Raw genomic sequence first — 23,876 nt, forward strand, 5'->3', positions numbered from 1 at the left:
GTGTCTCTCTCCCTCTCGCAGGTGATGTGGAGAAAGCAGTTACAGAACTGATCATAGATTTTGATGTGAACCCAGAAAAGGAGAGCCCGTATGAAGCTTTGTACAATGCAACATCCTGCCACTCCCTGGACAGCCTTGCCAGCGGGAGATCTTCAGATCGAGAGTCTGTGAATAAGGAAGCGGAATCAACTGGTCTCAAAGCAGCAGGAGTCAGGCCTGTATGTAGCTGTGTGTGTTCATCTCTGCTTGCCTTAGAGGGATAGGTAACTTATCTCCGTTTTCATGATTTTGCAGCAGGCTGCCAATCCCCCAGCTTGAGGAAACCTTTAAACCCATCCCTGACATTGATTAGAGCAGGCAGGTACCTCTCCTTTTTCACTGGCCTGTTCACATAACCTCTGTTGCAGTGCCCACGAGTAGCCACTTCACCGTGCCTCATTTTCACCTAATGTTGTATCCTTCTGTTTTCTGGCAGTTGAATACCGGTACCCGTGAATTTTGGTTTGTCAGGACATTGCACTTAGCTGAAGGGGTAACTTCTTGTCTAGAAGAAAGCTTTGGAAACTTTTGCGTGGAGTATTTTTCTCATCTGTCTTGCTTTCTGCTTTGCCCAAGAGAAGGGTCTCAAGAAATTATCTTTAAGAATATCCTGTTGGAAACTAGTTGGCAGTGGAAACTGGTTTTTGTGTATTACTTGCAGAGATCTGTAGAGGGTACTCGAGGCTTTACAAGGTAGTGCGAAGCTCCTGGAACTGTCTCCAAAGAAGTCTTCCTCACCTTCTGTTAGTTGCATCTGCTGCCCCCTTAGCAATCGGTGGCAACGCTGCTATGGGGCAGATGGGATGCTGGCCTTGCAGCATGCTGCGTCAGCTTCAGGGTTTGTTTTCTGGTTGGTTTTACAAAGCCTGCTCCATGGATGTATTTTTGGACAAAAGGCAAAGCAGCAATGAACAATTAAACTGCTGGTGGTACTGTAACCATGCTTTCTCTCTCTGCAAAGAGGTGCATCCTTTTTCCTGTACTATTAGCAAATACCATAGAAATGAGACAAAAGCTTTAGAAGACTGGCATTTCAGCCAGATCTCTCTTTCGGGTATGCAGTACAAGATGCGCTATCCTGTTACTAACTACATCTTGGTGGCTTATATCTGTCTATGTGCTGTCCTGTGTTGATAATGTCTGATGTGAAATAGGCTCAGCTCTATCACAAATAAGAAAAGATGAGAGGCTGGACTGCAGTGAAAAGGGAGAAGAAAGAGGGACGTGCTCCAGGAGCTTGCTGGAGTTTCTCCCAAAACTTGCTTGAGTTTCTTGGGGCGAGTGGTTCACCTCTGCCGTCTTTCCCTTTGCCATTAGATGGAGCTGTTGCAGGGCAGGAGATGACCTGCAGATGTGTTCAGCTCCGCATGGAGACAAGGCAGCGCAGCTCTAACCGCCCACAGGCAGTCTTGGGATATTTGAGGAATGCAGTGCAGCATTGTCTCTCGATCTCTAGGGTTTTCCACTATAGAAGGTGCCTCTGGAATCACTTATTCCTGTTACTATTTCATTAAGAGACAAGCGATGAGTCTTCCCTTTCTACCCATTTGCATGAGTTCATTGCTGACCTTCACTGTGAAGTGCTATGCCATTGAGATTACCAGTCTGGGTCTGAATGAGCTGGCTTAAGTAATGAAGCAATAAACCTCTGTACACAGCACCTTCCACCCGAGCAGTTTTATTCTCTTGAAAGCATAGTTGGTGCTCACGTGGGTCTGCGCTGGCCTTGTGCAGTGTTACCGCTGCGGAGCAGCAGTGGGTGGTCTGTGTTATCAATAGCAGTCCATCCACAGGACTGCAGTACGGTGAATCTGCAGAAAGGGCTCTCTGCCTGAATAGGTATCCTGCTGGAGAGGAGGAAGAGGAGGAGGAAAGGCAGCAACCATTGCCAAACTCTGTGCTGTTAGGACTGAACTTATACCCCACCCAGATTAATTTGAGGAGGTCCTTACCATGCTGCATTCACAGCAGCATGGATGTAGTGTTGGTGGAAGCAGAAGGGGACGTGCTTTAACACAACGCAGTTGACTGTGGTCTTCTAAACCGCAGAGAGAACGTCCACCCCCGCCTGCCAAGCCTCCACCTGATGAGGAGGAAGATCAGCATGTGGAGAAGAAGATAGGCCATGGTGCTTCCTGTGAGGTACGTGGGACTTGATCCGGGATGTTTTATACGAATGTGGTTCAAAGAACAGTTGTAATAATTTGGGAGGAGCCAACTAGGATATTACCTCCCTTGCAAGTCGGGTTGTGAATGTGAAGTTTTCTTTCACTCCAGCATTGCTGCTGTCACTTGCCATGGGAACTTCCTTAGTGCGGTTCTTCCAGGGCACCTCTGTGTTGACCTTCAGCCTTACTTTCCTATTCTTGGCTGGGAATTCCCTTAGGAAGAGATTTTTCTGAATCACGTTGCAATGTGGACTGTTGCCCACTTGTAATGATCCCACCAAATGCATCTTCACTTGAGACTGAAACCCAGAGGGCCGTCGCTTCCTGCTTCCTCTTAGCTTCCAGCTGTGGAGGAGACGTGGGCTTGTGGGTCCCACTGACGTGAACAGGGATCAGGAGCTTGCATTCAGCTGAGAATCTGGCCCAACATATGTTAAAGCTGTCTTCTGCAGAGGTCAATGCGTGCGAGCTGCTTTTTGATGGAACTAAAGCTCTCCTATTCTGCATTCTTGCTCCTGGGCTTCCTATTGCTCATTTTTATTCACCTGCCTGTGAACCTCAGATGTGAGGGCTCTCTGGGAGACCTGTGTATGGGGGTGTGTGAAACCACAAATGTGTCTTGGCAACTTCTGCTGACACCCAGGAAAAATCTTCAAAGCAAAACCAAATCTTGTGGAGTTCCTTGCTTTTCCAAATGGAGTAGGTTGTACGTAAAAGAAGTGGAGTGTGTGCTGTCTCTAGCTGTCGGAACAGACTCCAGTTCACCAGATGCTTTGCTTTGAATGTGTTGATCTGCTGAATTTCCTACAATGCATAAATGTGATCCATTTTCTGAAGTATGTCAAATCTACACGAGACATGAGTAAACATTATTTGCTTTAATAGAACTGTCTTTTTATAGAGAGAGTAAAGCTCCAAACACTGCATAAACAGTAAAACTGAAATGTGAAACTGTGGACTGATCTCTCCACTGCTGTTAAAATGGTTTTGCAGTGTGTGATAACCAGTCCCGTGGCCGGCTCTGAGCAGAGGAGAGCTGGGTAGCAGGTCATAGCATAATTGGAAAGCAGAACTTGTTTATGATGATAAACACGAGGGAAAGAAACGTGCATTGACTGCTCCTGCTGAGATATCTTGCCATATTTAATTATAAAACACCTGCTGTGTTGTCCTGCCATTAACAGCTTTGGAAACATGATCCATTAAAGGAAATCTTGCTGGCAAATAGACTTGTATGCAAAGTGACTCGCTGGGGAAATCTTGATTTGCAGTCAATTTCATTGATATAACTTACAGGCAGTGTGTCTCGCTGCCTGGAAATGACCTTCTAGATGTTCCGATAAGGCAGTTTGGGGTCTGCTTCTTTTTCTTTGCTTGCTGCTTCTGGGGTGCTCTGCTTTTCTGACTCTTGCCCATTATCTGCCATCTCAGTACGTGTTCTCTCTGGGTTGGGCAGGCGTGAACAGGAATACGCTTAGGGAATGCCATAAACATCTCGGAGCAGCGTCCTGATCTGCCATCCTCCAGACCTGCTCTCACATTAGAGCCAGGACAGTTAGTCATTGAATATTTCTGGGGTTGGGCCAAACTCTAGTTTCAAAAGTAGTCTTTTTATTCCGTTGCCAAGATGGGGCTATCAGTCAAAGCAGATGTGCATAAACAAGAAACTTTTAACTTTCATCATGGAAAAACATTAGCACAAACACGCAAAAGAGCTGATTGTTTGGAGGTGCTCGAGTGCCGCCTTTCACTATCTGCAGAAACCTTCTGGGTTTGTAGCTGAGTAAGAGTCTGCATTGTCAAATTAAACTTCAGTTCCATTTGTTTACTACTCATCTCCAAAAGGGAAGCGCAGACAAAGGACATGGCGCCATGATTGTTCCAGCAGTTTGGTCTGCAGTTCTGGTGGGGGAGGAGAGAGAAACGAGATGAGTTGGCCTTTAAAAAGTCTTTCAAAGTCCACTGCTGTGGATTAAGTACACTTTAAAGAGCATGCTCGTTATTAACAACATCTTATTTGGGGGCTTTGCTAAGAGTGAGTATTTATACATGCTAACCAACAAAGATGAATTGGAAGAAAGTTTTATTTGACTTTGTTACTCCTGGTTGCAAAGCCTACAGAGCAAGCACGGTTCTCCAACAAATAATGGTCTTCATTTTGAGTGAGTTTGAACCTGAAACTCTATTTAAAGCTTGGAAGGATGAGAGAGGGAGAAAATGAAGTGTAACCAGGCGTATAAACACATGCACAAAAGCTTACAAAGCAAAAGCTGGGAATTGTGTGCTGCTAGGTAGCTACTGCCTTCGAACGCGTTCAGTGCACTTGAAAGAGGACAGCACAATAATCATCATCTGCAGGAGTCTTAGGAGTATACTAATGCCTGGCTTGAAGTCCAGGCTACAACTGTTATGACAGGCTGCTGCTGTGCAGTATTTTTCCAAGATCTCTGGCGAGGGCCTGTTACCTACTGTTATGGTCTGATGTTTTTGTGCCACCATCTGGTCAGAAGTTTTTTTTTTCCTTAATTTGCTCATTATGAGCTCCTTCACCTGAAAAGGAGCAGGTCTGCTTGACAGCTCATGCTTGAAGCAGGTAGAATAAATACTTTCTTTGCTGGACATGGCCCGTTTCCTCCCACTGAGAAAGTTGATTTAAAAGCCAGCTGGGCTTATGCAGGAACAGTACACAGATGCAGGACTCTGGTCTGTGCTGCTGACTCCTGGGTGTCTTTCCAAGACTCCCTAAGCTTCCAGAGGTCCTGGCTAGACTGCAGTCGTGTAGGTACCTATTTGGCCTTGAAGCAACTCCGATGCTTTCACTTTGGGGAAGAAATTGGAGGTGGTGCTTAGTCTGCTGTCTAGACAGCGGCAGTTCCAGGAGCCTGCGAGCAGTATGAGAGCCCTCCTTGGGAGGATGTTTTGTTCGGACCTGTTCTTCCCTGTCTTGGCTGCAGGTAGGGATCACTTGCTTTCTGGCTTGGGTTTGACCCCACCACGGTTGGCTGTAGGCACACATGGCTCCTGGGACAGGGTTGCATCAACCTGCCAGGGTCTGGCCAGGAGATGGTGCTGAAAGGCAGCTGACCATGCAGGCAGGGTGCCTTGAAGCCCAGTGTAGCCCCATTAGCACTGGGATGGCCTATGTGGGTCTCTAAGGATGTTGAATGCCTGTCAGCCTTGGCGTTGAGGTAGACCAACATGTGCGAGTCTGCAGCAAAGACTCATTTGGATCCTGCACCAAGACCGCATCCCTGCACATGGATGGTGGCTTTCCAGAGCAGCTTGCTGGAGGGTCTGCCAGTGTTACAAACAAGCTCTAATCAGAGGCTTTTGGGGTTTTAAATAAGCACAGTCACTGCTGCGCATCCTGAGGTTAAACTGAGTTTATACAGTGTTGCCTGAGGGCTCTTTAGTCCTAAATATGCTGTGCATCCTAGGGTTAGAAATGCTAGATCTGAGACTTCTGAGGTGGTGGCAGGCATTTGGGCTTTTGGGTTTTTTTCAGCCATGTCCTAATAGAGCCAGCAACTAAATAGTCAGTGACGATGCAAATTCCAATAGCAACAGTAAGTCTGAGTTGGGATGAACAGGAATAACGGTCTCAGCTCTTTTCCCCCCTCCAGGCTGAATGCAGACCTTGTGCAGTGAATCGGTTGGTCAGTGCTAAAAAGGAATCGGTTGGTCAGTGCTAAAAAGCTGTCAGCAGCCTTAAATACTAGAAAACAAAGGGGGTTTGGGTGGTTTTTTTGAGTGTGGGGGGGAAGGGAGCATTGCATTTTGGATCACACTCCACTGCGAAGGTGTTGCCTCTGCCAATTCCTTGCTTAAACCATGGCATAAAGAGGCCTTGTGCTTTATTGCCGGGATAAATAGCATTGCTTTGTGGAGCACTACATTATGCTCTTTTTCATTAGGCCTCTGTTGCACGAGGAAAGAGCAGGGGAAGTGGAGCTGAGGAAGAGGAACACCCGTACGAGCTGTTGCTTACAGCAGAAACTAAGAAGCCAGTTGCGGTGGATAGGAAAACAAAAGGTAAGTGACCATCCAAAAAGCAGAGCTGTTTGCTTGGATGCATTTAAGGAAAATATAGAGGGCAGAGAGTAACTGGAACAATTAAACTCTTGGGTGGAGCGGCTGGGGTCTGGATTGCAATTGTTTTGTTTCCTGGTAATCTTCACTTTTATAAAGGAGAGATCTAAACGTTCCTGTACAAAATGTACACGGAGGAAAAGCAACTCCGCTATTTTGACAACTAAGAGATTGCGAGGACCTACTCTGTTAACTTAGCAAATAAGCAAAGCTTGTGCACAGTCAAGTAAATGCAGAGGGGTGGAAGGCTGTGCCATGTTGTTACAAGTGAGATGAACCAATGCAAGCATTTAAATGAGCCGTATTCTCCATCCAGCTGAACTTGAAGACCTGCTGGCGTTGCATGTTTATATCAGCGGATGATTGGCCCTGCTATCCTGGTCTTAAAATCAACATCCCACTGTGTATTAAAGCTAATTGGAGATGTAAACTAACAAAGGAGGAAAACAAACATGTGTAGAGCAAGCCCCTTTCTGGATCTGACTGAAAATCCACTATATAGGCAGGTTAAGTATCAAACTGGGCTCTCTTCCCCCAGAGGGACTTTTGTGCTTTACAAAGGAGCTGGGAACACCTTGTCTCTTGTGTTTGGCCGTTGCTGGGCTTTTTGGCTTTCCTTCAACAACAACAAAAGATTTGTTTACAGGAAAAACATCTCTTGCTTTATTCAAAAGTCCTGAGCAGGAATTTGGAAAGATTTAGTTTGGATTTTAAACCTGGAAACCATCTCACTTTGAGGATGAACAGAAGATAGTGAGGACTCAATGAGATGCCTCATTGACTGCCCTGTAAGACCTGCAGCTTTTTTTTTTTTTCCTTCTTGCAGCATGATAGCTTTCATTCCTTGAGTCCTGCCGCACTCCTAGCTTGTATAGAGTGGCACAAGAGGTCATTGTTTTCCCACCAGCATTTGCCAAAGCCACTTGCTGCCGGAGGCAAAGTTAGGATGCTTTTCAGGTTGGTGCTTTGCGGTCTCGGCCAGGAATAGTCCTTGGGCGACAGCCATTGAACCAGAAGCTTTCAGGCTATCTTTTCAGCACGCAGCTATTGCTGGTTATTCAAGTGCGAGCTATTCCTGACTGCTTTGCTCCTTTCTCTGGCTACTGTGTCTAGGTTTGATTAATATGAATGAAGGTGTGTTGTAATTATGTGTCAGATTAAAATAAAATCTCCAAGTAATGCATCTGCTTGTTCTTGATGCAAATCTCTTCCCCTGGACACCTGAAGACCTTGGTACTGCAGGCCGTCTCACCCCATTTCATGGAGAGGTTGCAAGAAGCAACCTGTTAAGGTTGCTTAGCCTATTAAGGATCCAGAGCAGGGTCCTGTCTCTTAATGTACAGCTAGAAAGATAATAGCTGTGACTTCAGGGTTTACAGCCCATGGAAAGTGTTACTGTGTTTATAACAATCCTAGAGCCCTTTCCACAGTTGTAGTGGGAGAAATCCAAGGATGCAGTTGAGTTTTCTCATCTTCCAGGACTTGTCTGCTCTTTTAAATGCAATTAGCACTATGACCAATGTGGTGTGGAGCCTTCAATCTGGTGGAGGTGAAGAGCTGCTTCTAGGGGGAAGGGGCCCGGCCAATGTATTTCTCATCTCTTGCATTTCTTAAGCTTGCCAGGGCCATCTCCCACTGCTCTTCATGGTGGACCTGGAGAAAGGGACACAATTGTTTGTCCCTCTTCTCCAGAGGGTACCAGCTGTTTTCCAAAACATCTCGGGGTGATCCCTGTGGCCCGACTGCATGTGTGGCAGTGGCCCCAGCTGGCAGCTCTCCCTGTACTGCAGGAGCAGCTGAGCTTTGACCGGGCCCCATGCCATCCTTCACCTGCTGCCGGTCCTCCCGGGGACTTCAGGCTTCTCAACCCCAGTAGGAAATGAGGCACTGACTATTTTTCTCTTGTGTTTGGCACTGACCATTTTTGTGGTGTTCATCCTTTTGTGTTGTTTCTGTAACAGCATTACAGGTTGCTTCTTTCTGCACATGAGTTTCATAACTGCTCTGGAAGTGTGGATCAGCTTTGAAATCTGCTTTATTACACAGGGAACAAAAGGAAACGTTTCCGGCTTTCTCAGCAGTTGGGGTCAGATGCCAGAAGGGCATGGGGAAGCAGGCATAGCTGAGTATGAAACGCAAGGTATATGCCGATGGGAGGGGGGAAAGAGGCATTTAAGGAGTAGCAGAGTTGTTTTGGCAAAAAGTTAAACAAGGGCCGCGTGAGGGACTGAAGCCTTAACTGGGGTGTTGGAGAATTTTCCCACCTCTGGATCAGAAGGGTCCTGGAGCATCAAAGGCAGCAGCTCAATCCCAAGACAAGGAGCAGCCTGAAGCATGGCTTTGAATTGCTTCTTGGCCCTCGATCTAAGAGGCTGGGCTTCTAGATGTTACTTGATGAGTTCTGGAGGAGCCTTTGCTCAGAAGAGGAGGACTCTGATTCTTGCGGGCTATTGAGAAGGGCTTTTCAGGGCAGCTGAAAGGCTGAATTTCAGGCACGCTGTTTTTAATGGTGCCTTTCATATGTGATAGCTGCCTTTGTTCCTCTTGCTGCAAGTTGTCTTGTGTCCAGTGACTAGATGAATGTGGTATTATCCGCTTGGCTTTGGTTGCCTTTTGTGTATGTTACAGCAGTTTGCTGTCACATGCTGGAGCACTGGGAAAAGTTGGCCTAATGTTTTGGGCAGAGTATCAGAAGTGGTTTGAGCCAAATGCTTTCCCATCCCCTTTGGTAAGGAAACTACGTGCAATCGCATGCATGAAGTCAGGGCATTCAGACCTTGTAACGGGACTTGTAAATAGGCCAAGAGTGGCGAACTGACCGGGAGGAGACTGTACAGCTCCTGCTGCGTTCAGAGAGACCTGGTGGAGGATGAATGCAGAAAATACTTCTGAGTTTTGATGTCCGTCTTGCTTCTCAGGAGAGTCATCCACAAGTGCTGCCAGCAGTAACCAGCTGCAGGTAGGACTGACTTGGTTCCTTCTGACGGTTATTAAAAACTGGTATTTGTTGAGGTTCTGCTGTGCTGCTTCCATAGGAAGCCCAGCTTGAAGTCCCTACTTTTGCCCCTCCTCCTGCTAGAGTTTTTCTTTATGGTTGTATAGGCTCAACCAGATGTATGGCTGTGCTCTAAACCAAGTATCTGACCCAATGATAAGAGACAAAACACGCTGCTGAGAGATTTAAAGAAAATACCTTTTCGCAGAGCCACAGTATGGCTACAGAAGCAGTGGGATGGGTATCACTATAGGGAATCTATGGGGACACATGGGCATTGCAAACAAAGGTTGAAAGGGACGGAAACCTCTTGGCTTGCCGTGAGATGAATGATAGTGTAGAACCACAGCCTGCATGCCCTCCCGTGGTTTTATCATGGCTGGACAACAGATCCTGTTCCCATTCTCAGGACCAAACCTGCATTTCTACTGTCGTGATGTATTTAGAAGCTTCTGTGCAGAGTCACAGTAGTGATCTCCCTAAGCAACCAGGGCAGTGTTTTACTGCCCTTTGTTAAAAGGGAATAGAGGAGGGAGTACAAATGAGCACAAGTTCAGGTAGCTTTTGGAGGATAAACTCTGTCCAAAATGTCTGAGCTTGATGAGACTAGTACAGGAGCGTACTGTACATTTCTGGGTTTGACGTGCAGTACCTCGCTGGGTAAATGAGCCTTTGTTTTAGTTTTACTGTAGTTGAAGGTTATTTTTGGACCTCTAAAGTAGCACCCTAAAGGCCAGCTTCCCTCTCTTCTCTGACCTTCTGTGCCACAGGAGACAGATTTGCATGCTCCTCACTTGACAAATTCTGGCATGATGTGGCACGAGGAACCTTTTCTATATGAAAGCTAGAGGCTAGCATATGCTCTCGCTAGGTTTTAAGGATGGGGAGCTCGAGCAAAAAGCAGCTGCGATAACAGCTTCATTCTCCTAATCCAGGGGCACAAAACAAATCCTGATGATGATATATAGGGAAAGAAATTCGATCGAGGCAGGGCGGTTGCAGCCTAGTGTTACAAGCTTAGGGAAGTGCTTCATATCTGGAATCATCAGGCTGCTGGCAGGGAAGCTCTTAATTGAATCCTCCCTGGGAAGCAGACAGTCTGTACCCAGAAAGGGGTTCCTGTTCCCTTTAGGTGTTGGAAGTTCCTCCTGTTGGTGAAACCTGCAGCAAGCATTGTGGCTGAAGAAGTCAGGGCCAGTCAGATGTCTGTGCTTGGGTGTAAAATGAGCTAAGGGAGTTGGACAGAAGTCCCTGTGTTAAGGACGATTCCCTTTCTGAGTTAAAAGGTGTAACTGGAGGAGGATGCTTTCAAATCCCTTGAAGTGCAGCGGATGGATAGATCTGGGGTGTGTCTGCTTTTCTAGCACCTAAATATTTTTTCCCCATTCTCCAAATTCACTACACCCTTGAAGAATGAGTACTGCTCATCTCTTTGCCATGAGAAAAGTGATCAGCACATCAGCTGAATCATGTCAGTAACCTATCTCAAAAAGGTACACCTTCCCGAGATGGCCAGTGGTTGTTCTGGCCTCTCTGCTAGCCATCCTGAGGCACCTTTAGTTGAAACACCAAAAGGTAAGGCCTGGGGAACCCTCAGTGTTCCTGCTGTGTGCACCTCAATGATAAAAAGGAGCAAGATGACCCTTTCCTTCCTACATTAGTTCTTCAGTCTGCAGTTTTCAGGGCAGGCTCTGAAGTGTCTCCTTCAAGATGTTCCTCACATCTTCTGAGCAAGTGCTGTTGCCCTTGCTTCATCCCTTCCTTCCCTGGCAGCTGCCTCGTATTTCAAAGTCCTTCATCGGCTCGAGGATGAATGGGCGGCTGTGATTTCTGTTCAACAGGAGCCCTTTTGTGAGTCTCTGGAGTGGGATTTGGAGCACTTTGTTCTGGCTGGACCCAAACGTTCCAGCATGTGGCATAAACTTTCACCAGCCGCGCCTCTGCCTTCAGCAGAAATGTCAGTAAAGGTTAAGCTGGGGTATAGAAGAAGTTATTTCCAAGGAAGGAAAGAAGTTGAGAAGAAAAGCTGTTGAATTTGCAGAAGTTGTTCCCTCCCCATCAGGTTAATGTGACTGTCCTATCAATGCTGTGGCCCTCTTACCAGGTCGGTAGCTTTTTCTTACTAATACCAGTCTGTCCTATGAAGGAAGCATGTCTGATGTCTTCTAAGGTTTCTCTCCGGCATTACAGCTTCATAAATTTATGCAAAGTAAGTGAACAGAGTCTGGTCTTGAGATCTTCTGATCGGGTGCCGCTGTTGGCACTCCCCAACCAGCGTTAGGAATGGTGCTGGTGACAGGACCTGCCCACAGGGGATGTGCCTCCCCCTTGGCAACTTCAGCTGCACAACTTGTGGTTTATGTGCCCGTGCAAGACAATCAACAACTACTTCATTGTCCTGGAATCTTTAACTCATAGGATCCAGAATGAACTAAGCCCTCGCATCACTTGATCCCAGCGAGAAGCGAGGTCTGCCGGCACGCTGCCCTGGCAGTTAACCTCCGTTCAGGCTTTTGCTGTTCCTGACTCAGCTGCCAACTGAGCAAGCTGCTTTTAGCATTTCTGTGGAGTAAACAAATGCCTGCGAGAGGGACTAGCTTACGCTCATCAAACACAGAGTGCATGAGACCCCAGGACCTAAAGCGGCTTGCAAAGACAAATGACTCATTCAGTCCTTTCCTGCCTCATTTCTGGTGTGAGGACAGACCACCAAACCAGATGGGTGTTAGTGTTTGAAAATGACCTGGTCGAGCCAGTGCTGGAAAGGATGCTTGGGGGGAAGGAGTTGGTCTCACTGTTGTTGCTACTAGGCTGCTTTTAGTTAAAGATAAGTGAAATTCATTTGTGTATTTTGCCCTCACTGAGATTAGGATTCCTTTGCCTTGGCTTCCGAGAGCTGCTGTCTTGCAAAGCAAGCAATTTCCTCTTCACATCTGAACATCCTCCTTGCACTTCAGAGCCACATTATCGAGGTGCTTTGCCTTAATGCTCCTTTGCAGTGTGGTTTTTTGGTCCTTGGACCGAAGAGTGTTTCTTCAGCACTAAATGGAAGTGGTTAAAATTTGCAAGCAATTATGGGCAGGTATAGGAATCGTGGGTAAACAGAAGTTATACTTAGCTTTACAAAGTTTTGCTTTTGCAGTTCGAATGTGTGCAACGTGACCACGGTGAGTAACACGTATGGCTGGGCACATGCTTGGCCATTGGGATCAGTCAATTATTCATGATTTATGCAGGACCCTGGTACCTGATATTAAAGATATTGGTGCAGGAGTAGCTGAGTAACAGTGTCATATTTCTGGGACAGCCGGTGCTCCACGCAGCTCGCTGCATTAGTAGATCAGACCATTCTGCGTTCAGTGGTTCGCTTGCAAGAAGGAGACTTTTTGATCAAGTTTTTTATTGTATAAACTGTTTCTTTCTCTCCCCTGAGTAAGGAGGAGAGGTTAAACTCGGAAACCACTAGGGAGGAAAGCAGTGTTTTTTCTGGGGAACGGATTTTGGAACTTGCAGGTTGATTACAGTCCAGAAGTTTTCCCACCCTGCAGCTCGTGCCAAGAGCAGGGAGCGCTGCTCTAAATAACACTTTGGCCTTTACGGAAATGTATCACATGTTCCAGGAGCCTCCGTCTCTGCTTCTCCTACCTCACTTGCTCTCTCTGCAGGATATAGTTAGCGCTTCTCTTAACCTTATATAGCAAGGCCTGATAGTTAGTGTTAACAGGAATAAAACAACAAGGAGAGCTGCCAGATTGCATAAATCAGGCCAGTGTTTGGAATTTCATAAATGCCATGACTTTGGGTACAAGTTAAGCACACAGAACAATACTGAACTGTTCTCTCTATCTCTCCCTCCCTTGCTGAGGGAGGGCAGGGGGAGAGCTGGAATTTTGCTGCTGCTTCCATGTTTTTAATTTCCCTCCTCCCTGTTTTCATCCCCTCGAAGACCACAGGAGGAGCAGTGGCAGCCGCAGCCAGGACTCTGCCGACGGCCAGGACATCCAGGTTCCAGAGCAGTTTTCAGGGTTGCTTCACGGTTCTTCCCCGATCTGTGAGATAAGTGAGGACCCTTTCAGGCTCGTTTCCTCCACGGAGAAAGGAGGCACGGAAGCTACAAGCCACCCACCTGCTATGCAGCTGGAGGATGCTGACTTACCTGCCTCTGGATCAGTACGGACCAGCTCTCCAGACCGAAACCAGCAAGTGGTCTACGCAACCGTCCAGCACACGCACGTCAACCGGGCGGATCCTGAAACTGTAGTCACGCCCCACGTGCTACAGCACCCCGGCGGTGCTGAGGAAGAGGGGGACAGAGCTGTGGGCAGAGCCCACCCGGGGAGCAAGCCCAAAGCCGAGCTTAAACTCAGCCGCAGCTTGTCCAAATCGGACTCTGATCTTCTGACCTGCTCTCCGACAGAGGACGATGCCATGGGGAGCCGGAGCGAATCGCTCTCGAACTGCAGCACTGGGAAGAAGAGGCTGGAGAAGTCGCCGTCCTTTGCTTCGGAGTGGGATGAGGTAAGGCTGACCTTGCTTAAGAGCTGCTGTGCCAGGAATGAATCTGTACAGCATGAGCTCCTCTCTACTGCACTGGCCTCCGGAGGGGGTCCTGGGTGGTCTTCACTGCTTTTACTAACTCTCACATCACATTAACAGGCAAATGCTCACTTGTAAGTCCTTCGGGTGTTAAATACCAAAAGATAGGCTTAACTGGAGGGGGGGGGAGAAGCAGAATTGCAAGAAGTGAGTTTCAAAGTTTTTTTTAAGTTGCTCAAATACAGGACTTGATTTCTTTTAGGCAAGCCAGATAAGTTTTTACATCCCCAAAATGAGGGAGAGTTGATAACAGTGCTGCTCACAAATCTTTATGTTGACCTCCTCTTTCCAATTCTTCCCCTGTGGACTCTCCCAGCATCCAGAGATGTTTTGTTTCTGGGTCCCTGATGCTGGGGAGGGGGAGGGGGGGGTAAGCAGTGTCCTGGGTTCATGGGGATGGAGGGAAGAGAGTAATTGGGCTGGGTTTTGTGTATTTAATAGCTCCCGCTTTCCTCTTCACATATTTATTTCAGAGGCTTGTTAGAAGTCGCTTTATTATAGTACAGGAGGCCCATGGATAGTTAAATATTTCATGCTCAGAAAGTTGGCCCTAGTGAACCACTCAGGCAAGATTAAGTGTCCCTCTGAAATTCAGCACCGCAGCATTACTGAAACATTCTTTGGAGGTGATTCTCTGCTGGTAGAGCAGCAGCGCTGCAGAAGAGATAAGCTCAGATGAACCGCTCTTTGTACACTGAAAGGAAATAAACCCCCTGGCACGGTGCTGGGGGTGTGGAGCTGCGTGTGCCGGGCATGTAAACTTGTGGGTCGGTTGTGCGCCTGCTCGCCTGTCCTCTGTGCGCTGACTGATGCTCAGCTGCCTCTCTGATCCCGACTCGGAGATAAAATCATCTTTTTGTGGAAGAGGGACGTATTCAAAGATGCTAAAAGCAAAGTGGGAATCCCTCCTCAGTACGAGCCCAGCTTGCAGTTCATACTCTCGCTCCCTGCAGTTTTAGGGTTGCCAAATATACCTGATTTCCTCTATAGCTGTTTTGGTTGTAGAGGCTTTGCTGTTAATCACCTGGGTCAGCTGTACTGTGACTGTGAGTGAAAGATTCTACAGCAGGAGGATTATTTGAAAAGACCAGATAATTTTCACTGTGCTTTTCATGCCTAACCGAACTGTTTACAGCAAATACTGAAAGGGAAGGAGCCTTTGGCTTTAGCGCGGCACGACTTCACTGGAGGCAGAGGTCAAGTGTTGGTGTGCCTGTCCTTCCTCTCCTCAGAGAAATGAGCCCGCAGATCTGCTTCCCTGCTTGTAAACAAAAAGCATCATTTCCACCCAGTGTCGGCCTAACAAGCCACAAGAGGAAAATCTGCTTTTCCTTCCCATTATGTTTAGCTGAGGAAATCAAGAAAGAATGTGAAAAATTCACATCTGTCTACAATGGGGCAGGCCTAACGTAAAAAAAAGTGTACTATCAAAACCTGATGATTTTATTTGTCTTCCTGGTTTCTGGTGTACTTTAAACATTCTGTGGAATTGCTTTAATCTGGTAGTGGCATCCTGTGGCCAGAGCACTGATTTGCCTTGGGGTCTCATGGCTGTCACAGACCAGCTTGAATGATTCTGGACAAAGGTTTCTCCTCTCTGCCTCAGTTTCCCCGTCTGTGAGATGGCGATAGCCTCTTTTTGCAGAATGTTTTTGTTCCCACTGAAAAACACTGTGTAAAGCTAAATATTCTCATAAGAAGGGGGACAAGCCAGGAGCGGGTGATTCGCTGCCTTTACCTTGATTTACTCTAATTTCCAAAGACTTAAGAGGCATTTGGGGTCTCATTCTGACTTCTGGAGCAATGGTTGCACTCTTTGATGCTGTCGGCAGGAGGGGCATGGTTCACAGGGCAGAGCAGTTTTCTATAGAAGCAGCAGCATAAAAGGGAGCTGCTGATAGTAGTTTATATAGTCAGGCCAGTTCTTGCTATAAAATATCCTAAAGCAGACTCCTATGATTGGTAAGAAATGGTGAAGATGTACCTGTAGGGAATGTTTGGGGTTTTTTTTGCAGTGATTTGTATGTGCAGAAAGGGGCTGATCTTCTGCACTGGCTGGTCGTAATGGCAACAATGAGATGTAAACATAAATGTAGTGCTGTTGTTGGAGGTTTAATTAGTTCCCTGAATGGGATAATGCAGCTGCACTGATTAGATACAACTTGCAGCTTCTGAATTGACCAGGCTAATATAAAACCTTGTTGAGCCACCCCTGTTAGCAATGATTTGGCTCTTCCTCTGTGTTGAGGGGAAACAATGGCAGATTTATATGCATTATTCTGTTAATTTTAATAGTCTTTATGCAGGCAACTGAGGAGGAAAGTGATTCATGTACAGCTCTATACAACATGCAGCTGTAGCAAACAAGCTGAGGATTTAGCCCACTGGCCTTGCCAGCAGTAGGTGTGTCTGTTCGGGGCGCCGGGGACTTGGGGAGCGAACTGTTTATGTCCGTGGACAGATGGGATCCGTGGCAGAGGCTGAGCTATCATCGCTCTGGGCCATGGGTGACTGTGCTCAGCTACTCTCACTGACCGGGGACAGCAGGAAAATCTGCTGCTTGGAAATGAAGGGTCACGTCCCTTCCCCAGCCGAGCGCTGCCAATGCCCTTTGTTGGAAGTGGAAGGTGGTGCTGGCTTTGCCAAAAGGGTGGGATGGGGAAGAAATGATTCACTTGGCAAAGCTCGTCCCTCTTCCCAGTTGCAGCTCCCCTGCTCCAAGGGCCTGGCCCAAATAACAGATGCCGACAGCGCTGCTTTGTGCTCCGTGCTGCAAAGGATGTTCAGCGTGTGTCCCGTCTGTCTCCCGACCCACCGGCTCCTTCATGGGAGCGTGAGCGCGCACGTTGGTGTCCTCCCGTCAGCTGCTTCGGATAGAAACCCTTTGCAAGCAAGCCAGAGAAATTACTAAAGCGAACAGCAACGTATTGCCCAGGGAGAGGGGTGAGGACCGAAAATGCTTGACCCTCCTCTTGAGTGGGAAGCAAGGTGGGGGAAGAGGAAGCATACAAGGCGGGTAGAGCTCCTGGTCAGAATAAATATTTGAATCCTTCCAAACTTGGCTGAGGCCTAAAGTGATAAATTTGTTTTTTGTAATTGGCTCATAAATATTTAGCAGCTGTGAGACGAGCACGCAGCAGTCACAGCTCACTATGAATTTTGTATAGGAGAATAAACTGTGTTTGCACTCCTGAAGGAGGAGGGGACTCTCGGCACCCGGCTTGGCTGCCAGCCCCCTTTTGGGGCGGATTAACTCACATCTGCTCTGCCTTCCTCCTCTGTAGAGCAGCTCCAGCCCTGCACATCGGCCCGGGTTCACGCATGAGCCCTGCCATAGGCAAACCTTGCGTTGTGCAAAATGGTGTGAAGCCCCTTGGAGTTTGCTCAGCAAACCCTCCCACCCACCGGGTGCCATCCAGGGGCTGAACTGATTTCTGTCTTGATGATAAGCTATTGCAGGTCTCTTTGGATGAAAGGCAACATATACATGTCTAATATGAACAGTAAGCTGTTTAACAAAGGCTAAGCGGTATGCAACAACTTTGCTTTATTCTGAGCCTGTGCTATGTGATCGCTCTTGGCCAGGTTTAGGTGTTGAATGGTTCCTTCTCCCCCTGCCCCAGCTTCTGTTGTGGGTTTGTTGTTTTTTTTTTTTTCCCCCCAGCTCCTTTTATCCATTTGATAGATCAGCGTGTCTGTGCTAAAGGAGAGAGCCTTACCAAGACAAAGTAAAACTTTATCACAGTCATTCACTGAGCTGCCACAGTTCCGCTGGGGAAGCAGCTTCCTGACAGTGAGAGTAATTAGCGGGGATGTAATCTCCTGGGGGAAGCGGCGGAGGGACGATGGCTGGGCTTGAGGATGTTGTAAAATAGTCCTCTAGAAACTGTGGTGGCTTCAGAAGAAGGTGGGCTGTGACAAATGCTTTCTGTCCTTTAGATGCTGTCAGGTTGATAAAAGCGATGTACGGGTATTTGGAAGCCGCGTCCTACGCAGCCTCGCTTCTCGTAGGACCAAGTGAGGTGATGAAGTGAAAACCCCTAAATGCCAATAGCAGATAAATGAGCTCTGTTTTGTAGAGGAGGAGGAAGAAGGGAGACGTTTGGCTTCAGCAAAATGCAAAAACATTGGGCAGTGTCTTGGCTTGAGGTTTAGTGCCTTTTGTGATAGGTTTCCGATGCGGCTCTGCTCCTGCAATTATCACCGTTGTTCATTTCTGCTTCATACCCCGTGGTCCTGCCTGTGCGGCAGCGCAGCCAGGATGCCCTGCTCGGGGGTGTTTGTTTCTTTTTCTTTTTTTGAGGGTTGCAATGTGGTTGTTCTCGGTACGTGTATGATCCAGGAGGTGCATCTGTACAACCTGATGTCACCAGCCCATATCTGCATCCATGCTCGGAGCAGAGACGTCTGGAGTTGAGGCACGGTGATGTTTGAGTTTAGCTGCTCTTCTTGGGTCATAGGTATTGGTAAGAAAAATGATCTGTTGAGCGTTCAGGGCGAAGAATGTGGCAGGCTACTGAGAATTAGCCTCAGACCTGGCTCCTGACATCCCTTAATCCTCCACTTCCAGCTGTCTGCTATCAAGTAAGTGGCTCTGATGCTGAATTTGTAATGAATGCTGGGCTCGGAGGTTCCAGCATCAATTTCACAAAATGAGGTAGTTGCTTTGTGTTCTGTCTTTAGCTCTTTTAGGAAGAGATTTAACCTCCTTCAAAAGAAACTTTGGGAACTGAATAAAACATGCATTTTATTTTAGCTTTTTTTTTTAGAAAAAAGGAGATGTACAGTTCACCACTTTGGTGTGGTTTTTTTCCCCCCAAGTGAATTAGTTGAAGAATTAATGAATATTCTGTAGCTAATTATGGCACTGGGCAACCATCATCTCCTATGAATAATTGCAGTGGTGCTCCGTGTTTTGCTATCGCCGCAGAAGGAATTCTTTCCCATTCGCAGTAACTGTGGATGTGGTGCTTCACTTGTTGCTGACCCATTTTTGGGGTCCTAATGTCACATAAGGATGGATGCCAGGACTAAATGGCACATCTGTCGTGCGTTCCATCACAGGTTTTGAAGAGCTGGGGAGCAAGCTGTTAGAGGTTGGGGCTGCTATGGTATGGCTTTAAATACTTGAGCTCAATTAACCTTGTCAGGACTGCTTGGGTGCTTAAGTACCTAGTGGAATTAGTGCCTTAATTACAGCTTACAGTTGAGGATTAAGAACATTTGCATTGAAATGTGAAACTTTCAGGAAAGCTCTTGATGCAAAACCTGCCACTGCCTTGAAGTGACACCCAGAAGTTGAAATTCAGAGCTGCGAGCTGGTGTTGAAAGAAAATGCAAATATTTCCTTTGTTATTCGGGGGGGAGAGCTGCTATTTTTGTGCCTGGTGAAATCGCATCTTGTAAAAGCTCAGTGGTTTTTGTTCTGACAAGCTCATGCAGCTTACCTGCCAGGTAACAGCTCCCATATGGCCCACGCTGTAGATCCAAATACTGGTGTTTCGAGTGAGAAACGCAGTTGAGAAAACAGTATGTTCAGCCTCTCCATATTCACACCGCTTGCAGCATGCAGGCTGGCTGTCGCATCTCTGGCTCAGCCCCGTGCGTTTGCACTTGCGTGGTCCTGCATGGTCCAAGGATATCCCTGGTGTGGGGGTCACAAGGCTCCTTCCTTGCTTGCCAGCCTCCTAAAATGTTTCATTTATTCTTTTCGTTCAGGTGTTTAAATCTTAACGCTTCATTTGCCCCAGGTTTGGCTTGTGGGACCAGGCAGAGCCTGTTTTCACAGCGAGGTGTGCTTGGCGTGCTTTTCGGCCGATGTCCCTTGCCTAGAGCTGGCCCTTGTTTCTAAGCGCTCATTCCAGCTTTCCCTTTGCCCGTTTGAAATGTTTTATAATTTTTTTTATTTAGGGGAAAAGCAGTAATGTGGTCAGTATTTTTGTTCTGGTTTCTGCTGTTCTAAACAACATGTCCATCAGGATCCTAATCAACTTAATTATTGGGCTGATTATTCTATTATCTCCAGATCCCAATGTTTCCTCTTGTTATTCCTGTGCTAAGGTCAGGAATTCTTACATCATCCCTTGTGTTGAATCTCTCTTCCCTTTGCTCCCAAAGGCAAGATGTCCTTCATCCTGATTAACTTTTTAAAGTGAAAGCTTTTGCGTTGCCACCTTACAGGTTTGCTTTGTATCTATTGCAAATGGCCAGTCTGTTAAAATTATAAACCAATACTGAACTAAGCCATCCAAGCCAAACTAAGACAATTTACCAGTTTTGTAGGTAAAATCAGTTGATGGTCTGGTCTGAAAGGCAAATGTAAAGACCAAGCATATTTTATTCCTGTATTTAGCAGCAAGGTTTAGGCATAACAAGAATTATATTTGCCAGCTCTTTGAATCCTATCAGTTCATCTGGAACCGGACAGGTATCCGGGGCAGCTCTCCCTAAGGCAGGTTTGCAAAATACAGCGAAAGTAGCAGCTTAATCGGCTGCCCTGTGTGTGGAAGAAACTTTCCATCCACGCATTCAAAAGGATTTGTGAAAATGCCCTCAATACAGATCTAAATGCACAATGACTTCTTTCTCCTCTTATTTATAGGTCACCAATTACAGGCTGAACGTGGATCTAAATTAGTGTGTGTGCATCCAGTGCACTAGAATAATACAACAATTTCAGTCCGCTGCTGCTGTGTGTTTCTGTTAACTTTTCAAGTGTACTAACTCAGTATTTCTAAATCAGAAGCTTTTGATTCTTTCATGTAAATTATTCGTGCTCTGACGGATATTTTGGTTATGTAACGATCTTGTGATCGTTAGCATTTTCGGGAGTCTTTTTCAGGAACAGAAATGTCCGGCCTCAGTGTCCTTACTAATTTCAGACTTTCATTATGTTCTCTTCCACTTTATGTCGCATCTTCCAGCGCTTCAGAAGCTTTTATTTTTAAAAAAGCATTTCTGTAGCTCTGTCCGAGATCTCCACGTGGGCTTCACCATGTTGCGTTGCGTCGCGTCCTGCACGCTGGAAACAACCTTTGCACCAAGAGCCAAACAAATAATTTTGGCCTTTGATAGGATGCGAGAGTATGAAAATGTAGCTGTGAAGTCAGTGAACTGATTTGATATTCTTAAGGGGTTTTTTGCCTTTTTTATTTAAAGTTCAAAATAACCAGCGTCCAGCCATTTCACTGTTACGAGCGGATGCGTTGTTGCATTTGGCCATCTTTCTTGTCATGTTAACATCGAATTTTACTGGGTATTTGTCAGAAAACATTGATATTCGGAGGGCTCTGAAACTGCAGATCCACCACACACAGGTTGTGAAATACAAATTTATACCGTAAGTTCCTTTTCTTTTGTATGTGTTCAGACTTCTAATTCTGGGATTTGTACAAAAACACAGACTGGAGAGTGGTATGAAGCAACAGTCCCTGATCCCGATCCAAATGAGTTTCTCAGAGACCATATTAAGCCAGAAAATCTGTGTGCCTTTATCACTAACAAACAGTTGCAGAATGTCTTGAAATAAATAACAAATTCGGCAAGTCCTCGCGTCGTGTGTGGAAAGCACATGCTGCTGGAGGAGGATATAGCATGGGAACTCTGAAGTTCAAGTGTTGAAATGTGCCTCAAACAACAGGCTTGCTTTTGTAGTTTAGGTTTGAATGAAGAAATTGAGCTTTATATTTTCCAGGCCTTCGGTATTTGTTATGCTGAGTTCATAACACAGGCTGGTATATTTGTATATGCAGAATATACTGAGCGATGAAATATGAGGCTTCTGCTCTATGGGATGGTGATGTTGAGAACATAAGCCGAAGCGTCATAAACAAAACCAGAAGTGGTTTATGTGCTGTCACCAATCTAGAAATGGGATTCGTGGCCCAGATCCAAATTTTCCAGGACTACACTTGTGCTAAGGAGCCAGCAGGTATTGTCCCAGATCCTTCTCTTGCTCTTAATATTTGCAACTCCATCCCTTTCAGAGATCCTGGTGGATCCAGCCATCCCTCTGCTCCCGGGACCTACCCCAGCGGGGTCTGAGCAGCCTTGCTTCTGCCTTCAGGGATGCAATAATAGTCAGTAATATCAGGTATCCGTTAACCAAAGACTTTTCTGGGGAAAATGCCTTGGATCACTGTGTCTTGCATCAGCAGGATAAACAGGGCAGCAGGCAGGACCTCGGGGCTTGCTAAAGCAGCACCTGCTATATTGTCTCCTAGATGAACGTCTGCACGCAGCATCTTCTTGGCTTGCCCGCTGCCTGCCAGTGCCCTAATCACAGTGGTATTTTGAGCCTGCGTCGTGTTGGCTTTTAGAAAAGCTGCCTTTCTGTTGGCTTTGGCCCCTCTGTTGTTATCTGTGCTATTGTCACGACAAGCCTCAATTATTGTCAATCTGCAAAATGCTTGGAAGCCGCAGCGAGTTCAGCGTGCGACCCTGGGCGCTTACCATGCCTCGCTTTACTGGGCTGCGGGCTGCAAGAGCAGCAAGTGCTTAGAGATACAGCTAATAAATGTGAAGCAGCATGTCAAATGTAGTGGATTTCATTTCAGTGTGGCTGCTGGGGAAGGCCATCTGAGGTGTCTTTTCACCACGGGTTTCCTAAACTTGAAATGAGAAGCAGGAGGAGTGGGCCAGCGTGATTATCACTGCACCGAGAAGCCTAGAAAATGTCGAAGCATCAGCTAAGGGGCGTTATTGCCATTTACAGGACTCGTGGTGTAAATTGGGTGTTAATTTTGAGGTGCTCAGAAAGGCTAGTTAAAGCTGTTTTTTCAGTCAGTCTGTCGCTCTTGTGCAGGGTGTTGGTTTTCAGCACCGTTGTGCAATTGTCACTTGGGTCATTTGCTTGTGCTGACCTCTTCCGTCCCCTGCGGACCGTATACCACATCTCTTGAGAGATGATTTCACAAGTCAGCAATTAAAAAAGAAAATCCTAAATCTTGATTAAATAGCTCTGCTTTCTTTGTCCTCCCAGCAACCCCAAAATAACTTGTTCTTGTTCTAGAAAATCCATAAAACAGTTGGAAACGGCTAGCAGCATCTCGTGTTCGGCTAGAGTGGTCTCGTAACTGTCTGACACAAACTTTCGACCGTGATATCGAAGGTTGAGAGTCAGGCTTTGTGTGCAGGAGGGATCATCTTTTTCAGGCAACCGTACAGCTCATGGTTGATCCTACTTTTGCTATATTTGGGGTTTGTTGCTGCAGTATTGGTACAAAATGGAAGCATCAGATGGAGGCATTCTCTGCTTCCCCAGCATCGTCCATTGACCTAATGCACCCTTATTTTTCTCCCCTGCTTTTTCCAGCTAGCCTGTTAGGCTGTAATGAGACTGGTCACTTTGTAATTTGAGGTGTTTGTTGGACTCAAAGGGGTTTTTAAACTGGAGAAGCAGCTTGTCTGATTATTTTATAATTTTAAACCAAATTTGCCCCATCCCTCAGTTGCAGAAGCTTAGAAATAATGAAGTCTTAACCCTTGACACTTACTTGGAATTGCAGAAATTTAAAATACTGATAACCTTTAAACCCAACTTTGTAAGTAGCTTCCAAGAATAAAATATGCTGCTGGAACTGCTATCTTGTCTGCCGAGCTCTAGCCCCAGGCGAGTTTGTACAATAGGTTATGAACCCCTTAATAATAAGGATTTATAATGGGAATCCTGATATATTCCTAATTATGCTTATGCTGCAGGGTGTCATTATAATGCACTAATACCATACATATGGTAGATAGTGTGCCATTTGTTTCTGGGCGTTTTTATTTAATTATAGACTTTTATCTGAATAACTTTATTGCTCAGTGTTTCTGTTTCTTTGACGCACGTGCAGGCGTGCCGTAGCTTATCTTCCTTGTGACCAGGCTTCTGGACTGGTGATTTTAAGCTGCCAATTTGGGAAGGGGCCACAGAGGAAGCAGAAGGCATTGACCCCACACAGGGTTTTTCCTTGCTATGTGCAGAGCTCAGAAAGAGACGAGCAATG

At 46.5% G+C, this 23,876-nt stretch overlaps 1 protein-coding gene across 15 annotated transcripts in view; it reads left to right on the forward strand.

The window, feature by feature from the left end:
* The window catches only part of ANKS1A (ankyrin repeat and sterile alpha motif domain containing 1A), a 110,670-nt gene that overhangs the window by 40,294 nt on the left and 46,500 nt on the right, over positions 1–23,876 (forward strand). For 14 of the 15 annotated variants that reach the window (XR_012778513.1, XM_075521946.1, XM_075521948.1 and 11 more), the window contains 4 exons: positions 22–218; positions 2,089–2,181; positions 6,122–6,239; positions 13,238–13,809. Coding sequence is in view for 14 of the 15 variants with exons in the window: in XM_075521946.1 (XP_075378061.1) it covers positions 22–218; positions 2,089–2,181; positions 6,122–6,239; positions 13,238–13,809 (980 nt within the window). In the remaining variant the exon portion in view is untranslated. The remainder of the gene's footprint in view (positions 1–21; positions 219–2,088; positions 2,182–6,121; positions 6,240–13,237; positions 13,810–23,876) is intronic. The other variant, XM_075521950.1, reaches the window with a different exon arrangement.

Source organism: Mycteria americana, chromosome 20 (assembly GCF_035582795.1).
Source record: "Mycteria americana isolate JAX WOST 10 ecotype Jacksonville Zoo and Gardens chromosome 20, USCA_MyAme_1.0, whole genome shotgun sequence".
Classification (NCBI taxonomy): domain Eukaryota; kingdom Metazoa; phylum Chordata; class Aves; order Ciconiiformes; family Ciconiidae; genus Mycteria; species Mycteria americana.